This window comes from Diadema antillarum, unplaced genomic scaffold (genome assembly GCF_040938485.1).
Source record: "Diadema antillarum isolate AM-2024a unplaced genomic scaffold, OU_Dant_1.0 seq00001121_RagTag, whole genome shotgun sequence".
Lineage (NCBI taxonomy): Eukaryota > Metazoa > Echinodermata > Echinoidea > Diadematoida > Diadematidae > Diadema > Diadema antillarum.
The window spans coordinates 666,178-679,157 of record NW_027271935.1 but is presented as its reverse complement, the minus strand read 5'-3'; the positions used below and the strand labels follow the sequence as shown (position 1 = coordinate 679,157).

Below are 12,980 nucleotides of genomic sequence, written 5' to 3'. Positions count from 1 at the left end.
GTTCTGCGAGGTACATTGTGTGTGTGCGTGCGCGTCCGCCGGAAGATGTCAGAGATTTCGCTGCACCATCATCTTTAGTATCCCCCAGTGTCTCTGCAAGCTAAAAGATGGAAGATCGAGAAAGCAGGAGGCCAGCGCAGGTTCCGTGAATATTGAAACGCTCGGCTCTTTCGTCACGCACAAAAATGCATTATGCATGTAGCTAATTAATTTTTCTTTTTCGTCCTCGACGTCGACACGGAGGCGGAGAGGGGACGAAACCCACGCCATTCGATGTAGGATACTCTCCTGCGGCCGACGGCACCGGTCGCAACTGCCCGGAGCCGACGGCTCGGGAGGAGATAGAGAAACCAGCAACGCCGAAATAAAACAGGAAATACATAAGGCCGCGACAACAACAACAACTTCGAGTACACCTTAATAGCTATTGCATAACACTTGTGTGATCTACACAATCCCTTCTTTACTCAGGCAGATTAAGGTCAACCATGTTTGCTACATACAAACACTTAAAGATGTGTAGTCAAGTGTACTTGGCAAAAAGAAGAATGCAAGGAATGTGTGGGTAATGACCTTTCCTACAAAATTATGAAGAATTATCACAACTCAGGGTGGTCTTCAAAATAATCTTGCTGTTATTGCTGATAGCATGGTTGCCAGGATTTATTCACATATTCAAGTATGTGAATGAAATAAATCATGTATGAATTCCACATTGGATGGGAGAAGTGCAGAAGCAAAGTACTGCACATATTAAAATCAGTATAAGGACGTGTATCAAAGGATTTGCTTTAGGTATTGAACATCTGGTTTGCAAACAGTTAATCTGTGACTGCCAATTTGATCAAACTGGAGTTTAAAAAATGAACATAAGAATTTTTTGTACTCTAGTTTGAACTTTAGAAACAGGCATGCCACTGGAAATCCAAAATAATGACACCGCACCCCTTTTCTTTTCATTCTTGACTACGGTACCGGTATTAATTTCCCCAAAATGAATTTTCAGTGTACACAAAAACTGTGATGGTAAAAGACAAAAAAGAATCACACTGAATCTTCAGATATTCAGATGTATCTCTTTCCTCATACACTGTAAGCCTTTCATAAAATACTTGAGTTCTTTCCTCCCTTTGACGGATACAAGTGGATTTTCATTTTTATTGTCGGCGTAAACCTCACTGAATACAAGACAGAGCAGTCTTGAATTCTAAATGCTTGCGATTCCAGAGGCACTGTTCGTGGATTCTTTGACGCAACATTAACGCAAAGCATCTTGTAACTTTAGACTCGCCATCAATTGCCAACCCATGTGTAATCTTCTGCCAATGATGAATAAAGTGTATTTCCTCAAAACTGTGCTTATTCAGGCCACCCAAAGCATGCAGTGCATTAAAATAGCATAGTGACTTGGTAGCATCATGTACTGTAAAAGCTGTTATTTTCACACATAAAACAGATATTTTTAGCGAATGACGAGGTTACAGACATTTTCGTGAGATGATGTTTTCATGATTTGACATCGAGGCTATCATAAGTACTCCAATGCCTTTCAACTCACATTATTTTCGGCTGTCGATACATAAACAGCGATTTGTGAAATTCACAAAAGTCAAACCCTCATGAAAATACAATGTAGCAGCTTTTACAGTACGGTACCATGCCGTCATTTCATAAGTAACTTTGGGTTAACATTCTCTTCAAATCAAAGATGCCTTGTACAGGGGTACATGATCACAGTCACACATATATCCAAACTACCTTTGCGATGTACATGTAAGACATACACATCTACCCCATCCTCATACCATGGACCTTCGTTGTAGGTCCATGCTCATACATACTGAGCTCAATTCTCTTTCATGCATGCATTTGGCTTTTTTTTTTTCATCCTGAGAGTAAAGCCTTTTCATTTTTCTACAAAAAACCAACATTTCTTTATAAGCACATGTGAATATAAGATTAGATACTTTTCATTGGTTGTTGTTGTGGGTTGGTTTTTTTTTTTTTTTGTTAAATTATATTTTTCTTTAGATTTGTCTCATTCATTTCGCATATATGAAATTTTAAAGTGGAATGCAACATCATGTTCAAGTTGTTGGCTTGGTAAGATTTCATCAAATTAAAAACCTTAAGTCAGTAAATTTGTGAAATTTCAAAGTTTTCCCTTTGACAACAACCCATCGACCATAAATTCTTGTTTGTATTTTTTTCAACAATTACGTTATTGTATAAGTATAAAACAATGGGAGGGTTGTAAGATACACTGTAATGACATCATCAGCTCTTTCTCATTGTCCAGGTGGATGTGACCATCATACTGTAATCAGTAAGAATGTAGAAACTTGAATATTCCATAATTAGCCCTAAGCTCCAATTCAATCAAACAATTGCTATTCCGTTTTCATACTGATTTTAATCTTTGTGTAGAGTCAATTGGAACATGGTTGGCTAGAAAGAAAAGGAAAAACCCTACCTTGTATTCAAACAAACCCAAGATATACCTGTTTGGCATACCATGTCTGGGTGTGTACTACAATGTAGCTTCGACAAGCATGAAATGCAAAGTTTTCAAAGAAATTAACATGAAAACATGCACAAACACACACTCACTCACACACACACACACACACACACACCCCAAACACCTAATCTAAATTGAACACACTGTACAGACAAATCTAGTTCAGTGCTGACTCTAGGACTTGGTGTGCAGTACAGGGCTTACATTCTAATTCTGCAATAGGACTTGAAAGCAAATGTAAAGATAAGTCCTCATATAAAGTCTATAGAAAGTAGGATCAAGACATGCAGGTACCCATTTCTACATCGAACGAGGACACAAACTCACTTTCGCTTGTACCTGCCCATTTTGGAACACAACGGAACTGCCCTGCCAGTGGTTAACAACAAATGCAGTGTACATTGTGGCTACCTGTTGATAATGGCTGAACAACCAGTCAAATCAAGCTGCACTAACAAGAATTTTAATGAAAAAGAATAATGCCTGTTAAACAGCACGATTATATTTCCTTCAATAATTTAGCTCTTTCAATACAAAGTTGGTATTCTTTTTATCATTTCATTTTTATTCTTATCTAAATGCAGTTCCTTTAGACCATTTTATTGACAATGTCTTATGATGGAGTCAGAAATGCTCTCATATTGCTTGATATACAATTAAAATAAAAGATGAGAAAGAAAAACCTCTTTAACCCGTTGAGGACAGGCTGACTTTCCAACCAAGTGTATTTTCCGTAACCACTTGCCTGAGTATACTCTGGACTCATCCTCAACGGGTTAATAAAAGACTTGAGATATTACTACACCCTATATGTACTTGTACGTTTGGCAGCAGGGGCCTGTTGACGTCTATCAACCCATTTTAAGGACAGATTGATTTTACTCATTCTATAGATGCATTTCCCATAGAAACGTGCCCGAGTTTTCTTAGGACTCGTCTTCGGGCTAAAAAAACATCTTTTCATCTCACAGTTGCTGCCATTTCATACCAGCTCTGTACATTGTAGCAAAAGCCTCCTTAGCATGTGGATTACTCTTAGATGGCGTTGACGCTGAAGTGAGTGTAGTACAGTAAGAGAGGAAATTTCTGCATGTAGCAGTTTTTGTGTGCCATCTTGTGCGACCAGAAACTAGCATGAAAATAAAAGCATGAATACATTTTTGCTTGTGACATGTAACACGTAACATTTTGATTTTTTTTTTAAACGAAATTAAAAACATTCTGAAATCATCTTACCCAGCCAACTGCGAACAATTTCTCGCACAAAAACGTTCGCTTTTAGAGTATTAGATAATTGGAACACTATCACAACTTTCATCAGGACCTGAACTATAACGTTTAATTGTTGTCATCTGCAAGACTCAAATTGATTCCCCAAAGGCACACTGATATATTGATCACTGTCCACTAATAGTGGACCATTTAAAGCCACACTAATACACAGTAGAGCTCATTAAAGCCTCCACATGCAATCTCACACTGGACAACCTACAGTGATGGGCAGCAATTCACTAAAAAAAAAAAATCAATTTTCTGCAAGCACATTGCAGCGATACAATATATAGCATTGACAAAGCAGAATATAGCTCCTCCTATATTAGGGACTTTTCGATTTGCACGTTGAGCCAGGCGTCACCCTGTTATGACGTAGTTTTTTCGTACTGCGCATGCGCGAGTGTCGACCCTCGGCTCATCGCACAAATTTCGAACGCGTTAACCCCGGTTATCACCGTCCACCCAAATCGGTTGTGCCGCGCTCAACCCACCCTTGCTATGACGTCACACTCCTCTCGGGTATCGTGCGAAAGAGCACGATGACTCTCGGGAAATCCGTGCTCAGTTCACCTGTTTTCCTTTTTCTTTCGAGAGAATATTTATATTCTAAGTGCATGAAAGCTTATGATCTTGATATGTCACAGCAGCAGCGCTGACATACAAACTACAGTCTCTGGTACCTACTTTATTTGCCCGTTTTCACTGTTTCGCACTTTGCAACTGCCTACCGTAGTCCCACACATGCATTTACACGTAATGCTGTTCGCAAACAGATTTTGGTGCTTTTGGCCTAGCTAGTGCAGCAGTGCATTTGCCTAGTAGTCTTACCATGCATCATGTTTTAAAATCAACATAATTCCTCCCAGGATACGCATCTAGTCAAAGACAAAATAAATATTACAAGTACAGAAACGAGTCACAAATTCCGCTTATATGCACGCAAGGCACAGGGCCTGGTTGCCTCCTGCACACGCCACGAGACGTGACGCCGCCGGCGCCCGAAATCGAAACGTGTGTTAGCAGCGGGTCAACGTACAGACGTGACGCCTTGACGTACGGTTGCGCTCGGCGGCACGTCCTTCTCGTTCACCCAATCGAAAACTCCCTAATAATGGTCTTGTGGATTTTGAACTGTGCTATATGAGACTGTGATAGGTTTTCATACTTTAGAATGTCAGTAAATGAAAGTCCTCCCATAGTACTATTAAAAGGATACAAATATTATTGTTGGAGACGAGGATTGGGCTTTTAACTTTTTGCAAGATACCACGAAACTACTTATGAAATAATACAGAGCATACCATTCTAAGAGGAAATCAAAGTTTATTAGAAGAAAATCGGTTTTGGAATGGCTGAGACATCAAAAAACAAAGTAAAACAAAGCGATCCTAATAAAAGGTGGGTCCGACCTTTTATTAGGGTTGCTCTGTTTTGGATATCTTGGCCATTTCAAGATGAATTTTCATCAAATAAACGTTGAATCCCTCTTGGAATTACATGTTCTTTCATGCTTCACAAGAGGTTTCTCATTATCTCACCAAAACTATACAATTCCTATCAAATGTGCTTGAGAAACACAGCGAGTTTATTCCCCATATCTCGTCAAACCAGGTTCGGTATACAGTGTATACTCAGGGCTGCACACTAACCAATTTCTTCTGCTGGCCCGACCTGTCTGTCGGGCCAGTAGGTACCCAGTTTTTCCATTTTTTACTGGTTCATTCCTGAGAAAGTTACCAATCCGTCAGTGATTTTTACTGATCAGGGACCGTCAGACCAGTGCCAATGTGCAAACATTGAGTACCTTTGAGTTGAGAAAATGGTCAAGGTACTTCTGTTTTATATGACCCATGCTGACAACAGAACTGACCAGATTGCAAAGTGCATTGAGGTTGAACAGATCTATGTCCTTTCAAAGCCGACTGTATGACCCTCAAGCTATTTTAACGTCTTTCATTCTCTTAATCTTTATTCGTTTGGATCACATTTCAGAGCACAAAATGAATATGGTGTAATACACCCACAAAGACAATCACACCTTGCATTCAAATGGTCAACGGACCACCCATTAGTACCAGTACTTTTCCCCTTTTGCTTTGAGTGTGGTATTCCAGTTTGGGCTCTCTTTTATTCAAGCTAGAGTGAATCTTTATTTTCCTTATCTTAGTGAACCCATTTTGGTTTGATGAGATATTGCAGATAAAGTATTTTGTTGTTGTTGCTGTTGTCATTTTCATTTTCATGTGCTGCCTTTAAGAGCATATTACCCCATATTGGTATCACAAGACCATGAAACATGATCTTAAGGAATATACAGGTAGATGTTTAAATAGCATGATGTTCATTTATAGGCAACTTTGTCAGGTTTTTATACAATGTATCTCCAAACTCAGTTTGCAACAAGAACAGTTTTGTGTTGGAATGAGGCATACGACCACATGCAGTACAATTGTAGAACATGAAGTGCTGTGATCATTTTCTAAACTCAAAAAATATGTTTGTTTGCTGATTCTTTGCATGGTACAAAATAAATATCAGGTTTCTTGAAGCGCTTGGAATTGGTACTTTGTTTTTAATCAATTCCTTCATTTTAATCAATATAAAAGAGAGGTTGGCAAGCTCATTTGAACACATGATTGATAAACTACATAATTCCTCATAGAAAAGCATGAATGACAGGTGAATAGAATGGAGAAAAAATGAGCATAGCATATTCATTGAGTGAGGGTTAACTTTAAAAAACACAGTCTTAAAAATTGACCCCTTTTTTACATTGGATATTGCCTATCTGGAAGCACAATATATAGCACACAGTATACAAAGTATTTTGATGCCAAATTTACATTAGATAGTCAGGAATGAAAAACAAACAAATGAGGCTCTCCAAAAAATTTCTTAAGTTCAAATTTTTGAAGACTATGTATCATTTTATCTACATCGTATGAAAGTCACAGCAGCTACAAAATTTCTGTGTATATCACAAGAATGTAGCTAGTAAATGTACAGTACCTAGTAATTTTAACAATGTACCTGCATATTTAACCGTACACCCGCATGTTTTAAAAGCTCTGTCATAATCCATTTGTATGCATCTACCCTGACAATCAGTACATATCAAGAAAACTGTAATCTCATTCGTTGAGAACTGTGCATTATATACTGGCCAAATGTTCGATATCAAATAATTGACATGACCACTAGCGATAGCCAGTACGGTACGTGTAAGCATGCAACTGCAGCAAGAGTATCTGTGTTTGTTTTTAATGAGCTCACGCACTCAGTGTCCAAAGCGTTTGCACAATTAGCAAAGAGATGGCTAGCCTTGCATCAAGCAAATTTGCTTTGCATCAATAACAGTACCAAATGCCTTCATGATTTTAAAGGACAAGTTCACCTTCATTGACATGTGGGTTGAGTGAATGCAGCAATTGTAGAACATATCAATGAGAGTTTGAGAGTCCTTTAAAAAGATTTATTTTTAGCAAGAAATTTGTCTACTGTTCTATAAAGAAAACGATGCACAAGCCTTTTCGTTAATCAGTAGGAACAGTGTACATGCCAGCTGTGATTGTGGAATCTACATAGTACTGTATACGCCATATATTTTGCAAGTCCAAATTTTCATGAATCAGGAATTCCCAACGATTTCGCGAGTGATTAAATTCGCGATCGTAGAGTCCTGTACTGAACGGAGAAGTGTACATGCGTACGTCACATTCACATCGGGATCAGAGTCAATATTTTCGCCTACCTTTAATTTCGCGAATAGCACTTGACTCGCGAAATTCGTGAAAATAAAAACCTCGTGAAATATTCGGCGTATACAGTACCCACAAGGTGAAGCCGAGTAGTTTCAGCAATACCATGGTTATATGCACACAGATTGCAGTCAGCTTCTGGCAGACAAGAGCATGTGTGTGTGCGAATAAAGAATCAAAATTGTGAGTGTGTTTGTGTGTTTCTTTGCTTGGAAGAATATCTTCCCTGTATCAGCCTTCTCTGCAATTTTTTCCACAATTGCGTGGTCATTTTGTCTATGATTGAAATCCACAGGATGCCAAGTGTGCAAAATTTCCTGCATCATTCAGTGAGCAGATTGGGGTCAATACTGCCAGAGACCACTGGAGGTGTTGATTGATTAAAAAAACACACATTAAAAGTTCAAAATTGTGCAATTGCAGTTTGGCTTGACAGGGGTGGCAAAAGAAGCAATGATCCATGATGAAGAATGCTCCGACTCACACATTTAATAATATCTTGCTGGTTCTGACGTGACATTCACACAAGCAGGCTTGCAATCGTAGAGAGCGCACAGCAAATGTTTATTGTGACATCACAGCCATGGGTAAACATGCCTTAACTATTTTTGCTCAAGCAAAATTGCACGGCCGACAGCCACAGCAAGCGATGGTACTTTTAACTGAATGTCACATGATGGGCAATCGACCAATCGGATAGCTACGATTCTTTGTAGGTGTTGTATACTCTATGATGGCTGAATTTGGCTAAAGAAATCATGTATGTGGAAAATGACAAATTAGAATAACATTGTTTTTTCCCTCTACAGTGGTAATTTTTGTTTAAGTGATGTATTGTTAAAGGACCAAAGTGTTATTACGATACTTCCAAGCAACATCCTGTTGGGACATATCTGTGTATGCACAGGTGAACACAGTGCAGTCTACCGTGCAGCTGTACTCACACTGTACACTTCAATGCACTACAACACACTGAAGTTTCAAAGTCACTCCAAAACACTCATTTTTTAAGGGATTGTTCAGGCTCATTGTGTTGTTGTTGGCCTAATTTGTGATCACATGAGAGCCAAGACAACCTTGGCACTGAGTGTGATAATGGCAGTTTTTTTAACCATGTATCCCAATCTCGAAACTTGGAAGTTAGGACACAGAAAAGGCAAATAACAGAGCTGCCAATTCTAATGTATTATGCCTGAGATTCACACACTTCTCCACTTTTTGTGCTACTCTCTGACAATCTCACTTTACGTAGAGCAAGAAAATACCTCATACATATGTTGCTCAAAGCTGATTTTGTTGGGTGTGCAATCTTTGGGGGATTTTGAGAATACTTGGATTTAGCTCTTTGAGAAAGAAGAAGCTCTCTGTTTATAGGGCTTTTCGATTGTGTGGACAAGGACGCCCTTCTTGTGCTAGAGCGGTTCCAAATGGCTGCAGGTGTTTAATATCACCGATTTCAATTTGAAGTGCACACGTTCACGACATACTGTTATGAAGTCACGGCTCTGTCCCCTCCCCTGTCCTGGCAATTGGAGCACCAAACAATGACGTCACTTATGTCCTGAATCTAGGAGGACATCAAATCCTTGGAAGATATCTTGATTCTGGCAGTGGACGTGCTAGAGAACCTGGAGCATGTGCAGTTCCTTTTGAAATGACATCATTATCTCGTCATCCACGTCCAGGACGTGAAATCGAAGAGTCCTTAATACCCAGAAGTGGAACACCCACCAACCCCAACCGTACCTGTTATACCACCATTACCACCTGTGACATCACTTCCTCACATTAGGTGCATTCACATTTTAATCGCCATGATACTTGTTGGCATGATTCTCATTGAAAACACACTGTATACCATGGTGAGATATAGATACTGCAGTTTTAAATTTCCTTGGCACTGATCTCATTTATGAAATACCATGGTATTTCCAGAAAGCATTGCGCATGCGCATGCTTCCAATGGGGAGAAGATCTCGAGACAGGAAGTGTGTGAATAGGTCACATGAGATGTTAGGTCACATGAAAAATACACTGGCTTACTACAATTTACTCTAATATCTTTACGCATATTTTGTGCGAAAGATGAATCATCCCCCGCCCCATATCACAGTATTTTGCAGTGAATTTCATGGTGCATTTGCATGTCACATCACGATCTAGAAAAGCACTCCAAGAGGGCAGACCTCCATCAAGCAGCTCATTTCCACCTATACACTTTATGCTGCAAATCACCCTTATATTTCCCAATGATAAGGAATCCTTTCTAGTGTCTCAGAGTCAAGTCAATTTGAACCTCACCTTCCTGCTGCCTCTAGAGCGCACGCTCAGTGCACGTACGCACACCTAAATATGCGCAGCCTGACCTCCCTTCTTTAAGGCTGTGTCACACCATTCCGGGCAAGCTAAGCGGGCTTGTGGCGAGGAGGTAGTTTCCAGCACGTAGAAGATTTTCAGCGGGCGAACAAGAATGTTTGCAATTTTCATTCATACCATGTCATATCGTATGGGGGAACTTCTGCGGCTTGACTTGCGGGGAAACAAATTTACTCCCCGGAGCTCTCCGCAGTTGGTCCGCACCTGACAGTATCTAGCGCGTAGTTGCCCGGAGGTGCTCACGCAAGTCCGATTTAACCGCAGCCAAGTTTTGAGCATGACCAAAACTTTTTCCGGGTGAGTCGCGGGAATGCCCGTAGAGGTCCACGCAGAACGCCAGTAGGAGACCCTTAGCGGCAGCTCTTCCCAGGCAATTCCCACGCAGGTACTTCGCAGTCAGGTATGCAGTCAAGATAATGAAATTCTGTGAGATTTCAGCCAAGGTTCCATTAGAGGAATTCCTTCACTGAGTTGTCAGCCCCCACGCGACTGGTACAAAGGTCACACAGTATACTCGCAAGTATAACGCGTCCAGCAAGTAAGACACATGCGCTGACTCGCACAAATCCTTTTCCGCCCTCAGGAATGTCCGGTATGCTAGAAAATCCCTACACGTAACAAGCCCGAGTAGCTTGCCCGGAAAGGTGTGACAGGGCCTAAACACGGTTGCGGGGAAAAAAAATATGCGTGCGAGTCTCCGGGCGACTACTTTTGAGATACATGCTAGGTACTGTCATGTGCGGATCATCTACGGGGACCTTCGGGTAGTCAAAATTGTTCTTTGCAAGTCGCACGCAAGGCTGGTGTGACACGGCCTTTACAGTTGCTCTGCCAATAAAAGAACCCTTCAAAAAAATCACACACACACACACACACACACACACAAATCCTGGCTCTAGACGGTGGTCCAGATCATTACCAAAATTTAATCATCTGTTTTATGTCATTATCAACCTTTCCTGTAAAGTTCTATCCAAATCCATTCACAACTTTTTGAGCTACACTGTATTTTGCAAACAGACAGACAGATTAAGGACAGACAGACAAAGAAATGCCGGCAGAGCTCAAAATACCACAATATTTCACTATAATATACTCCCACCTCTTTTTCCATGTTGACAGCTTGAGATATACTGTAAGGTCACCAACACAGGAAATCACACATCACAAACAGGAAGATTAAAAAAAAAAAGTTCTGCATTATAAAGAAATACGCTGCCGTATGAATTTAATGATTGTGTGAATTCTGAGCTCAGATTTTGTCAGAACATGGGTAAAGGAATGGAAATTTAAAGTATAATAAGATTTCCTACAAAAGGCCACAAAAAATAGTTTACAATTCAATGTACATAGTTAGGGGACCACATTTAAATGATTCCCAACAAAACTGCATAAATTTTCCTTAATCAAAAATATGAAACATCAGAAAAATTTCATCAAGATTTTAAAATAGATTACAATTTCAATTGTTGCAGAGGTACAGAAATTTTTTGGTTCATTCAAGTTCGGTTTGGCTTTTGAAGCACAGTTTTGCTGTAATCTGGAGCCACTTTTAGCATGACAGTACATAAAATAAATATAGTTGCATATAACCCTACTTTATCAAATGTCTGAATGTGAACAAAAAATTCAAATTTTGTTCTTGATAATGTATCATATTCAAAACCACGTAAAAAGAAGAAGACCATAAAGTGATGATCTGAATGTTACTCACGTGTATCAGTACTTGCAGCCGATGTTGTCCTTTCTTGTTCACTGGCCTCCTTTCCCTCATCTTCTTTCTTCTTGTCATGCTTTAACATTTTTTCTACACCTTTTCCGACCTTCTTCTTTGCCTTCTTCATGTTCTTGCCGGCCTTCTTAAAGAATCCTTTGGTCTTGGATTGCTTCTTTCCCTGCGAATCCTTTGAGACATCCAGGGCAGAGGAGGTTGGCGAGGACGTCAGTGTGGAAGCCCGGGAGACGAGCTGCGTCTCGGATCCCTCGGAGGTGACAGATGGGGCCTGTGGATGGGCGGGGAGCATGCGGAGAATCCTCTCATCCTCCCCCTCCTCCTCTTCCTCATCCTCCTCACTCAATTGTCCCGGGGAATGGCAGGTGTCAGACTCCAGAGATTCTGCACTAGCTGCGCCCACACCTACAGTGGCACTCACGGCAGGCGAAGACACATCCTCGCTGTGGTTGCCTTCAACATTTCTATTGCTATCATTTTGAACAGTCGGGTTGGGCGTGGAAGTCCGTGTTTTATGGCGGGCTGCAGCAGAGGAGGAAGAGGGGGGCAAGGCACTCTTAGTAATTCGTGTGAGGTTGGCGATCTCCGCCAGAGTTTTCCGCGGACTGCCGTCGGCCTTTGAGGCATTTTTGGAAGATTCGACAAGGGGTGCTGTGTCCGACGTTGTTGTTGATGTCAACTCCGGTGACTTCGCCCTTGCTGACTTTGGAGGCTCACTGTACAAAAGGTCTGTGGGAGATCTCCTTGGGGAGGAAGAGGGGGATGTCTTCTTAGGTTTTTCCTCCTCTGGAGTTATGGTACCATAGGATTTTTGTGGAAGTGCTTTGGTTGATTCATCTGTCATCTGCTCCTCCAAGGCCCTACTGTCTGTAGGTCTGAAACAGCAGCACATGCACCCCATGACTGAATCTAGCTGCGACCATCTGTAGGCATCAGGAGTATCCCCATGTGTGGTCCGATGGCTCAATCTGTAACAATGGAATAAAAGCACCAAAGGAGGAATCAATCCACACTGGTAACAAGCAGACAATACTTTGGGGTAATGGTCTCGTGACTACCTATCACCCAAAGTTATGACTTCATTCAGGAAATAACAAGGAGAACGCCACACGGCTCTTTGACATTGGACCATGCACACTCCTGCCAAAGTGGTAGTTGCTCTGTACGTTTAAAAAAAAAAAAAAAATGTAAAGTGCATATTGCACGCATAATGTAAATTAAAATCTGTGCAAGTGGTACATTTTGCTTTTTTTTTTTAAACTTGGAAATTCGAGATATTATTGCCTGCTTTAAATATAACTATATAGTAGATGCTGTA

General features: G+C 40.6%; 1 protein-coding gene across 2 annotated transcripts in view; it reads right to left on the bottom strand.

Moving 5' to 3' along the window:
* LOC139743911 (uncharacterized) overlaps positions 1 to 12,749 on the bottom strand; it is a 37,454-nt gene extending 24,705 nt beyond the window's left edge. Inside the window, exon 1 of one of the 2 annotated variants that reach the window (XM_071654377.1) lies at positions 11,645 to 12,749. In XM_071654377.1, coding sequence (XP_071510478.1) covers positions 11,645 to 12,563 — 919 coding nt within the window. In that variant the 5' untranslated portion in view covers positions 12,564 to 12,749. The remainder of the gene's footprint in view (positions 1 to 11,644) is intronic. The other variant, XM_071654378.1, reaches the window with a different exon arrangement.
* Positions 12,750 to 12,980: the final 231 nt, after the last annotated feature.